Here is a 19,771-nt window from a genome sequence, read left to right as displayed (position 1 = left end):
GCGTTTACCGACTGCCAACCTTAAAAATGTTTCCACCATGGCCAGGTTCAAGTTACTGAGGGTCACCAGTCAGCTCACAAAATTCCTGAGGAGTTAACCATTAGTTCTTTTGCTCTTCAAGCGCCCAGAAAGGATCTTAGCTCAGTTTTTTTTCCTACTTGAATGCTTCTCCAACTGTATTAGTTTATGTTTTCTCTTCTCTCTCATATTATACATACTGATCTATCTCTCTTTATATATATATTATACATATACATATATATCTATATTGGCCTTATACACATTGGCATAGTATTATGCCAGTTTGCCACATAAATGCTTGCTACTTTCTACTAATACAATAATATTTCCTGCTCATTCTTTTTTCTTTTTTTTGATAACATTGTCTATTCCATAAACAGTAAAGGGCTTTCATCTCTGTGTGTGTGAATATATAAATGTATATATGTATTTGTATATATACAGATAGTGCCGCATACAAAATAGACATGTGACATTATTGAAATTGCAACTATCTATACATTACTGATATTCCTATACACTAAGTCTATGCAGCAAAAGCTTTGCAATAAGAACTTGGCAACTAGTGTCAATATAAAAACAAAGCCATATGAATTGGGGGAAAGTTTGAAAAATCAAAGGAGGGAATATGTATTATTTTCATTGGTGTGAATAGTATTTGCTTTTTTTGGGGGGGGCAGTCATGGGGCTTGAATTCTGGGCTTGGCCACTGTCCCTCAGTTATTCAGCTCAAGGCTAGCACTTTACCACTTGAACCACAGCGCCACTTCCAGTTTTCTGGTGGTTTATTGGAGATAAGAGTCTCACGGGCTTTCCTGCCTAGGCTGGCTTTGAACCATGATCCTCAGATCTCAGCCTTCTGAGTAGCTAGGATGACAGGCGTGAGCCATGGGTGCCTGGGTCCTTTGCTGTTTTTTGAGTAGAGCTAAACCCCATGAAATTCCCTCCTTATCTTCAAATTCAACTGGATTCTTTCCCTGGGTTCTTTGGCCTCATATCCTAACTTGACAAGTGTATAGAGATGACTGTTATCTATTCCTTTTGTCCCCCCCACCCTCTGTTCTCAAAACCTTGGATAAGAAAATCACTGGGATTCAAACTAGGGGGATATTTTAATGAATAATGGCAACTCCTGCAAGACAAAGCAGTGGCATTTTACAGCCTGACTGTACTGCACACTGCTTTTTACTATGCATTTGCAGATCAACTTTTCTTTTTATTTTGGTAGAGGCTCAAAGAGAAAAGGCATATTTTTTGAAACTATCTAAAAAGTCTTTGTAAAACTGAAATGAAATCCTTTCTCCCCTTATGTTTAATCTTAGCCATAGTTTCAAAGTAAAGGATGAAAGGGAGGATTAATTTGAAATTTGGGCTGCCTTGGAAATGGAAAGGTCCCGAGGCTATGTTTCTCCAAATGACCTGCACTATTGTAATCCAAGGTAGTCTATTTGGTTGGAGCTGAAAGATAGTATGGCCTTTCAATCCCGGTCCGATATCCCTATACAGGTGGCAGCTGCCTTTTCTTGTCCCCACGTTATCTGTAGATGTCAGGGCCTGTGAGAAAAGGAGCCACTGGGGTGACTTTTTTCTTTCTTGCCTTTTCTTGTTTTTTGTTTGTTTGTGTGTGGTTGTGGGGCTTGAACTCTGGGCCTGGGCACTGTCCCTGAGCTCTTCAGCTCAAGGTGAGCGCTCTGCCACTAGAGCCACAGTGCCATTTCCAGTTTTCTGGTGGTTCATTGGAGACAAGAGTTTACTTCCAGTTTTCTGGTGGTTCATTGGAGACAAGAGTTTCCCAGACTTTCCTGGCTTTGAACTGTGATCCTCAGATCTCAGTCTCCTGAGTAGCTAGGATGACAGGTGTGAGCCACTGGCACCTGGCTCTTTCTTTTCTTTTCTTTTTTTGTAGTAAGTGTGAATTCAACAAGTGTTGCTGTTTGTCATTGTGTTCCTTTTCCCTCAATCCTCCAAATCTGGGCAGGCAGAGAGCTCCTTCCTCACTGTCTCTGGTCCCGGGACTACTCTGGGGCCAGCGGGGGCCTCGATGCTCTGTCTGTACATGTTCTAGGCTCAGCTGTGTTCTCCAGTGTCATGGGGAGACAGCATGGCTCTCTGTGCATCTGCTCCGGAAAATAAAAGGAGACCCCAACAAACTGCCAACTAGAAGGGAGGCAATCAGTCAGAAAACATCATTTGCAGATGTGAAAAAACTCCTAAAAAGTTCCAACAAAAAGTGTGATCACACATTAGGCAATCGTGAGTTTTTGCATACCATATTTTCTAAACGTGAAACATGAAATGAAAAAAAAAAAAGAATCCAAGTACACCATAAAAAGTAAGTGTATGGTGAAATGTAGCTCTAGTTCACAATCAGAGCTAGGGAAAGGAACTGCACTTCAAAGGAGTTTGGTATTGGAAATGGAACTCAGGGCTTCACTCCCGTCAGGCTAGTATTCTACCATTTGGGCTACTACCAAACCTTTTGTTTCCTTTGTTTATTGTTGTTATAAAGGTGATGTACAATGCAGTTACAGTTGCATTAGTTAGGTAATGAGTATATTGTCTGATGGGGGAAAAACTAGGAGAAAGCGAGGGAATGAGAAACATTGACCAAAAAGAAATGTACCTTTTGTTTTGATTGTGTTTATGACCAGATAAGGACAATCTTTGACCAGATTGTCCTCGAACTCATCCTCTTCCTGTCTCTGTATCCTAGTAGCTGGGATTCCAGGAGTATGCCACCACACCTGGCCAGGAATTTTACTTTAACAAAACCATATTCTTCTTTGGGCATTTAACAGAATACCCTAACATCCCTGCCTTCTTCCATCCTCCATCACGCACTCCTGGACCGATCTTTGTGTGGAATGGCATCCATCTGTCAGCATATTGATGAACAATGGTGGGAATTTCTGTGTCCTGTCTCCCTGAAATTGTGTCTTATAGCTTTTCCTAGTGACAAGGACACACTGAATACCTGTAGCAGGTCCTGGTGTAGCAATGAAATGTGAAGAAACTGGGAAGAATTTGATTTACTTTGTAACCAAGAAGGACAGTCTGGCTATTCAAACACACCATGTCTACAGTGGAAAGAGCAAACTCACGCTCTGTATATAAATCATCCAGGGTAGCAAGTGTGTTTGTAAATATAGGCTTTCATCTTTTCAGAGAGCATTGAATCAGATATTGAGACAACTTGTAATTTTTTCCCTTGAGAATTATTGATACAAAGATAGAGTCTGTATATTGAATGAAGACTATCAGTATTAATATCCTTATACAACGTGTAATCAGAGAAAATTTGGCTGGCTGTGGTTTTTTTTAATTAATGGCTTAATAAAAGTTCTTAAGAAAGAAATAGTATCTAAGTCTGGTACTGGTGGCTCATACCTATGATCTAGATACTCAGGAGGCTCAAAGCCAGCATGGAAAGGAAAGTGTTTGAGACTTCTATCTCCAATTAACCACCAACATACTGGAAGTAGAGCTGTAGCTCAAGTGGTAGAACATCAGCCTTGAGCAAAACAAACAAACAAAAATAAACAAAACCTAAAGGACAATGCCCAGGTCCTGAGTTCAAGTCTAGTACTGAAATCCATAAACAGACACCCCCCCGCCACACACACACAAGGAAGGAAGGAAGGAAAGAAGAAGGAAAATAGGAAGGGAGGAAGGGTAGAAGGAAAGATGTAAAGTGAGGTGCAGTAATGATTACCATCCCAGCTACCTGGAAGGCTGAAGCAGTAGGATTCTGAGTTGCTAGTCAGTATAAGAAATGTAGTAAACCCTGTATCTTAAAAGAAAGAGAGAGCGGGGTAGAGAGAGACAGAGAGAGGGGGGAGAGGGAGAGAAAGAAGAGGGGAAAAGGTTATTTCTAAGTCCATAGAGTACTTGAATAAACACCATTTCAGTGAATATCCAAGAAGAAACTGAAGTTCTGTAGGTTCGGTGACCTGTCCAACATTAGAAGGTAAGATTGCAAGAGGGTGTGGCCCTGTGGAGAGGAGACCACCCCTGAGTACCTCCTTCTCACCGCAGGCAATGACCTGTGGCTGCCAAAGGCAGGCTGGATCTCACTCTGCATGAAATCTATGGTGACATCTACAGGGAGACTCGTATCTATAGGTGTGAGGGACATCCTTGTCCTAGCACTGAAGCTCAGCCCGTGAAAGAAGCAAAGCTGACCTCTCGGGCTGAGGCTCTGAGAATTTCACATATGCACGTCGAATTACCAACCCGGAAGACATTTCCCTCCACAATCTCCACAGAGCATGGATATGCATCTCATAGGATAAATCAAATGACTCATCTCAAATTCTGTACCAAGTCTAAAGTCCCTGGGATTATTTATTGTTATTATTTATTATTTACAAGTCAGCACACAAACACACCGATTTTTATTTCGGACAGCTCATCCTGTCTACCAGCAAAATCGCCCCCTATTCTCGGTCGAGCCTTTTGTTGGAAATGACTTAGCTAGCCCCACATTCCCACGGAGCTTTAGCCGATGGGCCTGGACAACAGCATGGAGGGAAAGCATGGCAGGTAACTAGAACTGTGGGAGCTGAGGGAGGGGAAGTCAAGTCTGGAAGGTGAAGTACCTGATGCTTCCTTTAGATAGCCAATCCCTCGGATGATCGCGTGGTAAGGGGTCAGCTTAGCTAACACGCTAAGTCGCCATCACTGATTTCTAAATTGTGTAAGTCCCAGCCAGCATTCTCTGTGCCAGAAAAATCTATGACGTGACAGCGAGGGTTAGGCAGGATTGTGTTCCTTGTAGTATGTACACCATAGATCAAACTGCTTCTGCGTGCAGTGGGTTTTAGGTAGCACAACACAGGCTAGTAGGAGGTGGTGACATTTATAGTTTAAAACTTTAAGATTAAGCGTTTCAGCTCCAGACAACAGCCTGTAGGACTCTTAGTTGTCTTTACATCATTAATTTAATTTTTTTTGTGCTCCAACACTGGCTGGTGAATGGTTTTCAAGTGTTTCGTGGGAACAGCCTGATGGATTCCTGCTTCGTACTTCAGAACTTGGAAAACCGATCATTGTAAAATTAGGAGCAAGTTGTGGAGGCCACCTGGCCTAGCTCTTACTACTGGTATAGGACACTCGAGCCTTGATCTCGCTTTTCATCAAACACATCCAGAAAAACACGTTTCTCTTAGAACGCATAACTGACAGTAATGTTTTCCGTTATAAATAAACGTCCATCTCAAAACCTCGCTTATCTCTGTGAAATATCAAAAGAGTCTCCTCTACCCTGTTGCTCTTAGAAGTTGCCACAGAATTTTGGGAGTTCCCAGAGGACTAGGAGAGGATGCAACAGAATATCAAGGAGAAAAAAAATCACCCACTAAGTCCTGAGATGAGGACGAACTTGAATTATGTAAATGAGGGCCATCACTGTGAAGGTGTAAGGAACATGTGTGGAACAGAATGAGTGGATGGTTAGATCTGCAAATGCATTTAGCATATTGAAAAGAGAGCTCGCTGGGGTCGACGGAAAAATGTTCAGGAACAGCACAAACAACAAAGTCGGCAGCTATGAACATGATGCTTTGCTCCCAGAAAGATAAAGAAAATCCTTCTACTTAGGCGAGACATGTCAGCACCGTGAACAAACACTGCACAGGCAAACAAACACATTTATCTTCATAAGAACAGTTAAAAGTGTGAAACTGGTTTTCTTCACGACAGTGCTCCTGATAAGGATGCAACTTGAGACACAGCAAGAATGTCAGTAACACAGCAAGACTGTTCATTCTGCAGCATCACACTGCGTGGCACTTATGACTTCTTTCTACATTATGTGCTGTGGCAGATCCTCTTCTGTGTGTGTGTGTGTGTGTGTGTGTGTGTGTGTGTGTGTGTGTGTGTGTGTGTGTCCTCAGCCTTGAACTCAGGGCCTGGGTGCTGTCTCAGAGCTTTTGTGCTCAAGGCTAGAGCTCTAACACTGAGCCACAGCTCTACTTTTGGCCTTTTGGTAGTTTATTTGAGATAAGCAGCTCATAGACTTTCTTGCTCAGTCTGGCTTCAAAATGTGACCCTCAGATCTCAGCCTCCTGAATAGCTAGAATTACAGGTGTGAGCCACCGGTACCTGGCCATTTTTAACTAGTCCCTGGGAGTTCCAGGAGATGTACCAAATCATTCAGGATATTAAAAAGCAAATATCCTACATTAAGCTACAAAGTGTATTCTTCAAAATACAGGGTTTTTTTTGAATTATGCCTTATGGCTTTCTAACTTCTATTTGTGTACCATGGAAACAAGATTCCAACAAGGGACCAGGTTTCATGATTACAAAAAGATTCTACCTTTCTAGAAGCAAAAATGGAAGAAGAAATTAGTAGGAGAGATCACTGGGATGGGAGAAAATTTTCTTTTACATTTAGAACTGTCACTAGATCCAAACTTACATATATGGAGGCCACTTCTAATACTTGCAGTAATTTCTTTAAAAACATAAAATTCAATTATTCCTTCAGTACTTAAAAATCCCTTCTCTTTATGAAGAAGAAAGAAGGATGGTCAATAGACACATGAAGAAATGCTCAACCTCCCTAGCCATAAAAGAAATGCAAATCAAAACAACATTAAGAACAACATTAAGATACCACCTCAACCCAGTTAGAATGGCAAAAATCAAGAACTCTAATAACAACAGATGCTGGAGGGGATGTGGACAGAAGGGAACCTTACTTCATTGTTGGTGAGAGTGTAAACTCGTTCAACCACTTTGGAAAGTAGTATGGAGGTTCCTCAAAAGACTCCACATAGAGCTCCCTTATGACCCAGCAATCCCACTTTTGGGCATTTACCCAAATGTTTACAAACAAGACCACACTAAAGCTACCGGCACAGCTATGTTTACTGCAGCATTATTTACTATAGCTAAGATATGGAACCAACCCAGATGCCTATCAGTAGATGAATGGATCAAGAAAATGGGGTATATATACACAATGGAATTCTATGCTTCCATCAGAAAGAATGACATTGGCCCATTTGTTAGGAAATGGAAAGACTTGGAAAAAATTATATTAAGTGAAGTAAGCCAAGCCCAAAGAAACATTGGTCCCATGGTTTCCCTTATTTGCAATATCTAGTATATGTATGAGTCAAGCAGAAAAGGTCAGATAAGGTGATGTTAGGGAAATGAACCCTAAGATATGTATTCAATTGTTTTTTTTCTTTCATGCAATTGTTTCTAATGCATTTATAAGATAATTTCTTTGTTGCTTTGTATGTCCCTCCCCCACAGTATAACCCGTGTTTTCACTGTAATTGATGTCGGTATAATTTGTGGAGGGGAAGGGGAAAAACAAGTCGTTTAAATAAGGATACAGGTGGACCCGTTGCAACAATGAGATGTACAAGTTGTTATGTCGAAAACGAACTTTACAACTTTGGTGGGGGGGGTGGGCGGAGGATTGGGTGTGGGGGCCGGGGGAGGATGGGAAGGGATGGGAAGGGGAAACAAAGGAAGAGGCTACAATTCTTAATAAGAAATGTACTCATTATCTTGCCCATGTAAATGTGATTTTCACAATAAAAAATAAATAAAAATTTTAAAAAATTCCTTCTATTTATGTTGTGTTTTAACGTGGGAAAGCAGCTATTTAATAGTTACTGTCTATGCAGTTCAATATCAAAGCAGTCACTGAAGTAAGAGACCTTTGTTCCCACCACCAAGTTCTTGCTCATGGCTTCCACTTAGTATTTCTGTACTTTAGAAATAAAAGCTCATAAAATTAACCATGGTTTAAAACATACCAATTACTGATGAATATCAATATCACTGATGAAACACTATCACCCACTGGTGAAGAGCAGGCTCCTCAGTTTACCAAAGTTACTTATTTGCGCAACATATCTTTTAATAAAGCCAGCATTTCTTGTGATTAGTAAGAAAGAAATTTGGTTATCATGCTTTTAACCATTTCACTATGAACCTTTTTTGGTATGTATGCCAGTATAGTACTGAAGTTTGAATTCGCGGCCTTGCAATTCGGCTTCAATAGTTTTCCCAAGACAGGGCCTCTACCACTTGAGTCACAACTTTACTTTCCACTTTTTGGTGGTTAATAGGAGGTAAGAATCTCATGGCATACCTGCTGAGGCTGGTTTTGAACTTCAATCCTCAGATTTCAGCCTTCAAAGTCTGCTAGCTACCATGAATTATTGTTCCTTGTTCATTCAAATTCTCTTCTAGACTGAAGTAATTTGTAAATATTGATTCTGTTGTCCTTTTTAACTCTGATATGTATCTTTCCATTAATGTTAGTTTCCTGAGTCTTTTTACCTCTTGCTTCTAATAACTGCCTAAAAAATTAATAAGTGAAGGAAAATAAATAAGAAATACTAGTTTTTAGCTTAAGTTTTACTACAGTGCATTCTAAATGTGATTTCTTACTACACACTACTATAGGTAACAGTGTAGCAAGGTTCAGGGAGCTATTATACATTTTTTGCTGGCCATAGGACTCTACTCTGAGAATCTTTTGCTTGTAATTTTCTAATAGAGTGAGGGAAAATCATTAGATATTGCAGTTTTGGTGTTCTACCTTATTAAGAGAAAATCAAATCTTTCCTTTTTTCTCCCTTTTCCTTCTCCCCTATACACACTCACACACACCCATAAACACCCACACCCACACCCATACCCACACCCACACCCCCCCCCCCCCCCACACACACACTGTATAACAGATGAACTTCTTCCATGAACTATGTTTTATGGCAAATCTGTTTTTGAACACCCCTTGTAAAGTGGCAATGTACTAATGGATATTACTATTTCAATGATCAAGTTAGCATTATTCACTTGCAAATATGCACTGAATTTCAAAGTTTAAGTTTTACAGAGCTCCATAAAGCAAGGCACATTTGTATCCTGCTAGTCACTTTTTCTTGTTACTTTTTACTCTTAAGATTTTAAAATCTTTACTTCTCGACTCTTCCATTTAAACATACAAATTTGATGGATTTATCTTGCCATCTGATATGTTTCTTTGGTCTGAAAACATGGTCAGAAGTTTGGACCAAAGCAGGAAGCAACTGTCCAGAAACTAAATGTTTGAGTCATCTTCTCCCTCTCTCTTTCTCTCCTTGGTGAATTGATAAATGAGGGTCCAGTGAGAGAAACTCCACTAATACAATTTCCCAAGCAATCTCTCTGGAGAGACACGGCTTAGCCACAGACCGGCCCATCTAAGCCCTGTGTCCCAATCTCGAACCTGGAAAGGTTCTTCTGCTTTGAGTCAGTAGACACGAGAGACTATATTTCAGCAACTAGAATATTATTCTTTGGAGAAAGAACAATGGAATCTTGAGTTTGCACATCAAGTCATACGGTCTGTGGCTAATGCAGGTAGCTAAACGTTAAGGCCAAGCTGGCTACATGCAGGTTCTCAGGCAATTACAAGATGAAAGTGAGATAAATTGGCACTCACAGTTGTGGCAGGTGGCTCCGCTGTACCCCGTCTCGTCACAAGTGCATTTGAAGCCCTCCCATGTTTGAGAGCACTTTCCACCATGCTCACAGTGGTTAGGCACACATCTGTCAGAGAAAGAGATGAACAGAAATAAACCAACAGACAAAGGAGATTTATGAGTGGCCAAATTCCAAGCTGTTGGGGCCATCTATCATTTCAATGCCAGGTTGCCTTACGAAGGTAATTAATCCTTGTTAGTTTAGGCAGATTAATATGATTCGTGATGGAAGGTGCCAGACACACAAAAGATGATGTATCACAGGCTTGGTGTTTCCCAGTTTTGAATAAACACTAGATACTAACACACAGTGGAAGGATGTATTTGCATATCACAGATTCCTTTGAGTTGCCTTTTACCCAAAGACAAAGGCATTGGGGAACTTTGCTCCCAGTGAGAGATGGAGAGCAGCCATCTTGCTTGCCATTCTATTTTCCTTTTTAAAGAAGAACCACCATCTTAGGGAGAGTTAGCACCGAGTTTTCCGTAATAATTTCAGCTTTTGAAATAATGCCATGACATTGTGATGAATGTAGGCTAACCTGATAAGAATATACACACATACCTCCCTTGCCCCAGTGTCCTTGTGTTTAACTTAATATTGAAAACATAAAAACTGTGTATACGAATGGCCCATGGTGTGATGTGTTCATGCATATTTACATTGTTTAATGCTTAGATTCATTTAAAGATATCTATCTCCTCGAATAGTTGCTACTTATGGTAAAAAATATTCAAAGCATTTTCTTTAGCTCTTTGCAAGAGAGTTAAAGAATAGATTTATTTTTATAATTAACTAATGTGTAACACACACCAAAACTTCTATTCATAACTAACCGTTATATAGCACTCCTAATTCGCTTTCCATGATCATTTGTCCTCCTCCCAAACTCCGGTAAATACCGCTCTCCTCTCAGATTCTATGGGATACACATTTTAAGGTTCTCTAGATGAGTGATACTTGTCTTTCTATGTGTGGCTGATTGTCCTTAACAATGGTCTTCAGTTCCACGCACTCCATGGCGAATAACAGAATCTCCTCCTTTTTAATGGCTTAATGGAATTTCATTGTGTATATGACCTACATTGGTTTTGAAGGCAATGCTCATAAAGTAGATAAATAAAAGATAGGAACTATAGGGTCAATAAATAAGAGCTATATTTATCTGCACCACAGCTTTTATAGCACAATTTCATACCTTGACTCTACCTTAATATTAGCAAAGCTGGAAAATTGTCTGAAACATTTCTGGTTGGATAATATAAACTCCTTTATCCTGGTTCCATCTCCTAACCCCCAAATTACTTTATTCATATCCTTTACACACTTGCTTTAGTTTTTGTTATTGTTGTTAAGAAGGCATCTTCCTGGTTAAGATGCTCAGGGACTTAACAGGACTTCTCAAAATAGATCTACATTTTAATAGGAAATTCAAACCCAGCAATTTCCTCTCAAATTTAAGGGGCAGAATTCATAACAGTATGCCAAGGCTGCTGGACTGATAGAAAGCCAGGCTGTATAGAGACCCTTAGCTACAATGCCCTAATAGCTTCCTGCTACAGAATGTGATATGGTCTCTGAGTTCACATCCTTCAATCCCCAACCATGGTTTATCATCAACTATGCCCAGAACCCTTTGCATAGGGCAAGGCTCAGCGTGACACGGAACCCCCAGACTCGATGAAGTTGAGCTCTTCCGCCACAATTCCACATAAACTCTTTATCCTGGCAACAAATGTCTATTGAGAGCTTGCTATAGGCACATGGCTACAGAAAACATAGGGGTAAGACTGTGTTCAGTCCCTGAATGTGTTGACTGCTTATGGAAGCTACATTACATATGAGGACAGTAAGGGAAGGCAGACATGAAAAACGGCATGAGGCAGGGAGAAAGTAGATGAACTCTCACAGGAGGGGTACCATGGAGATTTCTGGTACAATTAGAAGCTTTAGATTGAACATCAATGAATGAACAGGGGAAAAAAGAAAAACAAGAGAAAGAGCACTAGGTTGGAGAGCAACAGAAACAGAATAATAACCTTGGATTATCATGAGAAATGGAAAATTCGCTTTCTTTCAGAGACACCTATTTTTCTTCCAGCTGTAGAGAGGCTGCAAGATGGTTCTTCTCTAAAGACCCTGTAACTAAAATGGAGGTTGGAATGAGAGAAAAAATTCATATGAAATATAATGCCAGGAAGAACTTGATATTAAAGGATATAGAGATCTTGGTACCAGAGTAGCTCTGAGTATAGAAGGCTTCACCAGAGGGCACACAGCATTTCCCCTGGGTCTTATAAGGGATGTTGCATTTTTATGATTACAGTGTTGAACTGTGGTCCTAGCCAGAAGGGTGTGTGCCACCGGGGACCCTGCCCACAGACAGACACCCAACAGGAACCACAGCAAAGTGGTTCTGTCTGTGGTTCTATCATGGTTCTGTCTGACAGCTGTCCTCCACATCATGGCAGCAAGCAAAGGAATAGATGCTTCAAAATTACAAGCAGCGAAAGTGCTCTTGAGTCTGAATGGTGACATTCAGGAGGGATACCTCTTTGTGTGGTATATTTACTTTGTGCCTCTTTATGGGTTCATATGATTAGCTCAGTGTAATAACAAAAGTCATTTACCTCAGTTCATTATATCAATTAATTCAGGGAGAGGTAGTGCAGAAGTGTATTGAGCAGTGTAGGAAATCCAACTTGAAATCTAAATGTGTTCTAAACACTCTTTATGATGAAAAGATTATTGCATATGTAGCAAGAAAGGAAGCATGCAACCCATGAGAGAGAAAATTAATGGAATACAGCTAAAATTCAGTGTTGGGTTGCTTTGAAAGTGAGGAATCTTACTGAGAGTATCTTAATATCTTATTTTAATGTCCACTATTAGAATTCATATTTAAAAGTTATCATCCTCTGTATGCAGACTATTGGCATACTAATTCTTAATGGTGGAACTATTTTATTTCCAAATCAATGAGTATGCCATTTCAAATCTTAGTATCTTACCATTATATATTTTAACCATTAAGACAAGTACCAAGGAGGACAAAATGCAAATCAAGTTAGTGATTAAATCTTTCTAATTATTTAGCCCTTCTCTTGTATGATCATAGAACCATTAAAATATATAATCATCTTATTTGTGATTATTTTATAGGACATATGTCTCTTTTAACTATGGTGAAGAATGTTTATCTCACAGTTGTTTGCCTAACAAAGTATCTAGGACAGCCTGAGCAAGTACTTGACTGACGACATAAAAAAAAAAAAATACAACTAGCAAGTGATACTACCAAGGACTCAGACTTTACTTCAGAGCCTATAATATCTTTCACAATGGGAAATATAGATTATTTTTACCTATGATTTTGCTCTTAAGCCCAAACGCTGCTACAATAAATGATTTCTTCTAGCTGACTACAGGAAATGTATAATTTGTTTCATGGCATGTCCTAGTTTAAAACCTTGATTCCCATAAAAAATGAAACAAAATGATTTGACTGCTTCTACTTGGAAAAGGCCTGCCTGGAATCAGGACCACATAGGGCAGAAGCTGGCAGATGTCAATTTGCTGTGACCAAGGGTTGTAGAAAAAGTGATCCTCGCAATTACTCTTGCTCCAGGAAGTCCTGGCGGCTGAGAGACAGTCAGCTCAGATCATCCTTGCTGTTATGGCTTTTCAAAGTGCTTGAGATCAAAATGCATATCTTTTTAAATGAAGCCTATTTGTATCCCCAGTATATGAGACAAAAGCTACACTTGGAGAATTGAAATGTCCACCAATTACTTAAGATAAAATGAATGAGCTCAGGCTGCGGGGCTGTTTGGAAGGGTGCAACAACGCAATTCAGGGCTGCCGAGGACAGCTGCAGTTTTATTTTACCCATAGCATCTCTTTTATTTCTATACTTGATTTTAATCGCAAGGCACTGAGAAAATTGGGATTCATTGATGTAAGAAACCAGATTTGTTTGTGTATAGCATCTTACTTCTAAGTTTATAGTAGTACTAACCTAAATAGTGAGAGCAGAGGAAATTTTACTTCATTTCTAGATGATGTTAGTATGACAAAAATAACAGAGTACTTTGGAAATCTTAAGAACTTTGAAGCTTTATTTTTTGAGGCCAGTAGCTCACAACTGTAATCTAGCTACATAGGAGTTTGAGATCTAAAGATTGCAGTTCAAAGCCAGCCCAGGCAGGAAAGTTCATGAGATTCTTGTCTCCAATTAACCAGCAAAAAGCTGTAAGAGAATTGCTTTCTCAACTTTACTGAAGAATGTTGTTGGGTTTTGATGGCCATTGTATTGAACATGTAAATTGCTTTAGGCAGTACTGCCATTTTTACAACATCAATCTTCCAATCCAGGAACATGGCATATCTTTCCATTTCCTTAAGTCTTCAATTTTTTTTTTCAAATTTTTGAAGTTTTCACAAGGGAATTCCTCTACATCTTTGGTTAAGCTAATTCCTAGGGATTTTCTTTTAGGCTATTAAAATGAGGAAGCTTTCCTGCTGCTAGTCCTGTCTTCCCTGGAATAACATAAGACCACAAATGGCCAAAGCACTGCTTAACAGAAAGAACAGTGTTGAAGGAATATCAACACCAAACTTCATACTCTATGACAAAGCCATAGTAGTAAAAACAGCTTGGTACTTGCACAAGAATAGACCCAGATTAGACCCAGAAGTGAACTCACAGAATTATGGTCACCTAACCTTTGATAAAGGAGCCAAAAACATAGGTTGGAAGAAAGACAGACTCTTCAACAAATGGTGCTGGCAAAATTGGCTATACTGATGCAGAAAATTGAAGCTAGATCCTTATATATCATGCCAGGCTAGAATTGACTCAAAATGGATCAAAGACCTCAATGTAAGGTCAAAACCCCTTAAAATATTACAGGAAAGGGTAGGGGAAACAATAGGGCCCTTAGGTACAAGTTGAAACTTTCCAGGAAAAGATCCAGGATCACAACAAAAGAAGGAAAGACTAGATTAAGGGATTGCACCACACTGAAAGGTTTCTACATGGCAAAGGGTATAGCTAGCAAGATAAATAGAAAGCCCAGAGAATGGGATATTTTCACCAGCTCTACATCAGACAAGGGCCTCATATGTAAAATATACTAAGAGCTCAAATACTTAACCCTCTCCAAAAAATCATCAAAGAAACAATAACCAAATTAATAAATGGATTAACAACTTAAAGACAGACTTCTCAGAAGAAGAAGTAAGAATGGCCAATAGACACATGAAGCAATGTTCAACATCTCTCTCCATAAATGAAATGCAAATCAAAATAATGCTGAGATTCTCTCTCACCCTAGTTAGAATGGCCATTAACAAGAAAACTAACAATAACACATGCTGGCAGGGATGTGGCCAAAAGGGAAAGCCACACTGTTGGTGGGAGAGTAAACTTGTTCAACCACTCCAGAAAGCAATATAGAGGTTATTCAAAGGACTAAACATAGATCTTCCCTATGTACCAGCAATTCCACTCCTGGGCATTTATCTAATAGGCCACAAACAAGAACACACAACCATGTTTATTGCAGCATTGTTTATGATAGCCAGATATCAGCCCAGAGGTCCCTCAACGGATGAATAGATCAAGAAAATGTGGTATATCTACACAGTGGAATTCTATGCTTCCACCAGAAAGAATGACATTGCACCATTCCTAGGAAATGGAAAGACTTGGAAAAAATATTAAACAAAGTAATCCAGACCCAGAGAAACACAGGCTGCATGTTTTCCCTCATTTGTGTAATTAGAATATGCCCATAAATCTACAAGTAAACACACGGGTGGTGAGCAAGGGGTTACAAAGGAATGAACTGAAGTGTAATCGATTCTAATGAGAACACAGATAGTATAATTCTTTAAAAAGATGAAGTCAAAGCCCAACAAATGTACTGTGCAATGGGAACTTGTAAGAGGGAAGAGTGAGACCCAGGGGAGAGAGGGAGAAGAATGAAGGGGAGAAGGGGGGAGAATGGTGGTAAGAATTCATTGCATACACCACAGAGAAATATGAGTGAAGGGGTAGGTGGAAGGAGGGAGAAGACGGTGATGTGCTGACCCAGACTAAGATGCACTGTACACACAAACTGCAAAAAGATTCAGTACATAACCTAAAATTAAATAAGCAAAAGGATAGGTTGGGAGGAGTGGATGAGAATGTTGAAAGGGAACACACTGATCGAGACACATTTGGTGAATGGCAACTCCTTCGTACAACTATTAAAGATTAATTATATGTATATATATACATACATACATTATATGTATACATATATATTTATATTTAAAGTCAGAAGTTGAGCTCTGGCTCAAATGGTAGAGTGTTATCCATGAAGAGAAAAGCTCAGGGATAGCACCCAAGCCCCAAGTTCAAGCCTCAGAATTGGCACACACACACACACACACACACACACACACACACTAAAAAAAGGTAAAATAGAGCATAAAAAGAGCACTTGTCTAACATGCACGATGTCTTGGGTCCAAAGCCTCGCTTAGCAAAGAAAGCTAAAATATATATATTTTAAATTAAAATGTAATATCTCTGTGTTACCTTTGCACTTGTATTTGGATACATAAAGCCAAGTAATACTTTTTTTTTTCTACCAACATACGCATGATGATGTGCTCACATGGTACCAAATTTTGATTAACAGTGGCTTGTTTTATCATAATAGCTCACTGTCACTTATTTTATAAGGGCCTGGTACTCAAAAGCAGTGCTTGCAAAATTTTTATGTTCATAGAAATAACATGAAACTTTTATGAAAGGACCTCCTTTGGAGTAAGAAGGCTCTAGAACATTACATTTTCTGAAGACCACAAGTAAGAGGAGAAACAGCTCATTGAAAGAGCAAGCAGAAGAAGGGAAAACAGCATTTAGGAAGGTCAAATTCATCTGATAAGCAGTTTCTCCTAATTGCATTTTTTTGTTGGCCTTCCTAGAGATTTTTAAGTGATTGTCTTGGACATATAATAATATCCTACTCTAGATTTTTCTTGTATATGATTCTCAGACACACACCAGGGCTAGGATATTTAAATTGTTTTTAGATCCATGCCTCATTCCAAACTTTAAAAGGAAAAAGTCTGCTTGTAGGTTATTGAGAGTTTGTTTTGTGAACTACTGGGAAATTATAGAAAATGATTCATATGTCATTACATCAATGCTATAAATTATCTCTTGAATTTTGCTTTATATATTGTATATCTCAGCACCTAATTTTGTGTCTTCTTATTAGGAGATGAAATTTATCTACAGTCTTTGCATTCTTGATTGGGATTTTTCTTTTTCTTTTTTTTTTTTTGGGTCCGGTGGTGGGGCCTGAACTCTGGGCCTGGGAGCTGTCCCTCAGCTCTTCAGCTCAAGGCTAACGTTCTACCACTTGAGCCACAGCGCCACTTCCAGCTTTTTTCTTTTTGCTTATGTGGTGCTGAGGAATTGAACCCAGGGCCTCAGGCATGCAAGGCAAGCACTCTACCACTGAGCCACCTTCCCAGCCCCTTGAGTGGGATTTTTCATAGTCTTGGTTTTCAGTCTTCCTTCCTTCCTTCCTTCCTTCCTTCCTTCCTTCCTTCCTTCCTTCCTTCCTTCCTTCCTTCCTTCCTTCCTTCCTTTCTTTCTTCCTTTCTTTCTTTCATTCTTTCTTTCATTCCTTCTTTCTTTCTTTTTTGCTGGTCTTGGGGCTTGAACTCTGAGCTTGGGTGCTGTCCTTAAGTTTCCTTTTGCTCAAAGCTAGTGGTCTACCCCTTGAGCCATAGCACCACATTCAGCTTTTTCTGTAATGAACTGGAGATGAGAATCTCAAGGACTTTCCTGCCCAGGCTGGCTTTGAACTGCAATCCTCAGGTCTCAGCCTCTGAGTAGCTAGGATTACAGGTGTGAGCCACTTGTGCCAGCTTTAAGAGCTACTTCTAAATCACAAGAGCGTTTCTATTTTCATATTAATTATGTTTAAACTTTAATTAGGAGTATATTTTCATGGGAGTATACAGCATTGTTTATATTTCTACTCTTCAAATAAAGAAATAATAATTCTCAGGAATAATTTAACATTTAATTATTATATAATTTAACATTTTAGAAATGTTATGTTGATGATTCTTCTTCAATAAGTATCGATTTATGGAAATATTTAAGCACAGAGGTAGATAAGCCCCTCCTATATCACGTTAAAATTTTATCATTGGAAAACAATCAACCATCTTTGGACTATCTTTAATATAAAAATTACACATTTCCATACAAACCATAATAACCACTAATTTTAATCCTACAATATATGCATCTTAACTTAGGATTTCTGCTCTGTAAGGTGCTTTTAGTATAATAAGCCAGAGATCACTTTACCTGACTTTGCTAATTTACTTAGGGCTGTCCTTTTACAATGCATTCTCCATGAATAAAACATCTTTACAGAGACTGTGTATTCACAGGAGAAGAATCTACAGGATCAGCAATCTTTTTCAACCTGTCTTCAGGTCAAACTCTATCCAACCTAAATAAATAACAGCAAGTTCTTTTAATAAGTTATTTCCCTGCTGTAGGCAAGACACTCTATCACAAACTATGGAGAAATAAAGAAATAAAAAAAATTACCTTCCAGAGACCATGCTTACTTGTGAAAGGTAACACATCAGGCAGATCTCCATATAACCCAGTGTCTAATAGATAACAGACTTTTGCTGTATAAAGGGCACTATGGCCTCGTGGAAAAGCCAGTCTTTGAGAGAAAGTTTAGATTTGAGTGGTCTAGCAAGGCAAAGAACCTCTTTCTACAAGGAGCGAAAGGGAGGGCAAACACATAGAGTGGCTTCAGAGTCCATGAGCACTTTGTACTCGAGTAAAGAGTGAGGAATAGAGTTGTGACATCTACCCAGCAACCTGGTCCCTTTTCTCCCTGTCAACCCCCTATTTGTACTCAAGTATCTCTGCCTTGCTATGGTGACAGGCTCTTTGAATGTGGAGACAATCTCAGTCTTCAAGTGACAAAAAGCAAAGAGCGGTCGTTCTGATGACGTCTTAGTTATGCTGCATTGTTGGTCCACAGCTGCATTTCCCCTTCTATAGCCACATATGGCCACCAGCTGAGTAACCTTTCCCAGACATTGTTGAAGTTAGGGGCTCCTGGGACTCAGTTCAAGGCAGTGGTGGTACGCTGCACACTGTTTGGATTTACCTTTTAAAACCATGTGCTATTTCTCCCAACTGCCTTTTGCAAATGAACCTCTGAGGAGAAGGCCTGAAGCAAGGGCAAAGACAAATTGATAAAGAATCTGAGCATACCAGTTGTGAGAGACAAATGTGCTCACTCCTATGTGATTTACAAACCACAAATGCTCAGAGATGTGTTACTCCACCTGCTGGTGACCTGCATCTTTCCTTCTTACTGTGATGAACGACCTTAGGTGGATGTTGTTATATGACAGTGTCTTACAGTTCTTAACAGCTGCACACATCTGAACTAAGAGACATTTAAGTTATGGGCAGAGAGTGAGTTCAGATTGGAAAGGTGGTGGTTGTTCCATTAGGGCTTTTCCTGAAGAATAGAGCTTTGGTCATGCATTCAGTATATATATTCATTGAGTACGACTCTGTACTGTAAACCATGTCATTTAATTAAGCTTTCTTTCTTTTCTGAATGTTTTATCTTTAAGTAGTTGTACAAGGAAGGTCTCATTCAACAGAGCAGTTTATGAATACAGTGCGTCTTGATCCCTGTCATCCTTTCAATATTTCCCCCTCCACTTTGGCCCACCTCTTCCTTTATTTTTCTTAATTTTTGTGGTTTGGACTACATTCTCCTCTCTTTTCCCCTTCATTCATTTACTCCTCTCCCCTTGATTCCACCCCCACCTGCTTCCCTTGCAAGAACCCATTTCCTGGTAGGGATTTTGTTAGGTTTTGACTTAGTCTTTCTAAAGAATTATGCCATTTGAACTTCCCATGAGGTCTATGATACTTCACTTAATTAAGCTTTCTCTTCTCAAGGCTTGTTGCCTTGTTGCTGCTTGTTAAGTGGCTACTCCTTTGAACAACTACTTACAGATAATAATAAAATATATTCTTAAATAAAGAAGGCTTGTTGCAAGAGACAAAATATCTGTGAAATTGTGTAAAGATGTGTAATCCATTCACTCCTGAAGAGACTGAAACTTTAGTTATAGGCAAAATAAAGGCAGACCCTCAGAGAAATCTGAAGTACAGTTGTAGTAT

At 39.4% G+C, this 19,771-nt stretch overlaps 1 protein-coding gene across 1 annotated transcript in view; it reads right to left on the bottom strand.

Annotated features, from left to right (window-relative positions):
- Nucleotides 1–19,771, bottom strand: part of Cntnap2 (contactin associated protein 2) — a 1,675,080-nt gene that overhangs the window by 662,834 nt on the left and 992,475 nt on the right. Inside the window, exon 11 of the mRNA XM_042677312.1 lies at nt 9,479–9,585. Within this exon, the coding sequence (XP_042533246.1) occupies nt 9,479–9,585 (107 nt within the window). The remainder of the gene's footprint in view (nt 1–9,478; nt 9,586–19,771) is intronic.

The sequence above is a fragment of the Dipodomys spectabilis genome, unplaced genomic scaffold (assembly GCF_019054845.1).
Source record: "Dipodomys spectabilis isolate Male_0828 unplaced genomic scaffold, ASM1905484v1 ptg000034l, whole genome shotgun sequence".
Classification (NCBI taxonomy): domain Eukaryota; kingdom Metazoa; phylum Chordata; class Mammalia; order Rodentia; family Heteromyidae; genus Dipodomys; species Dipodomys spectabilis.
This window is presented reverse-complemented; position numbering and strand designations above follow the sequence as displayed.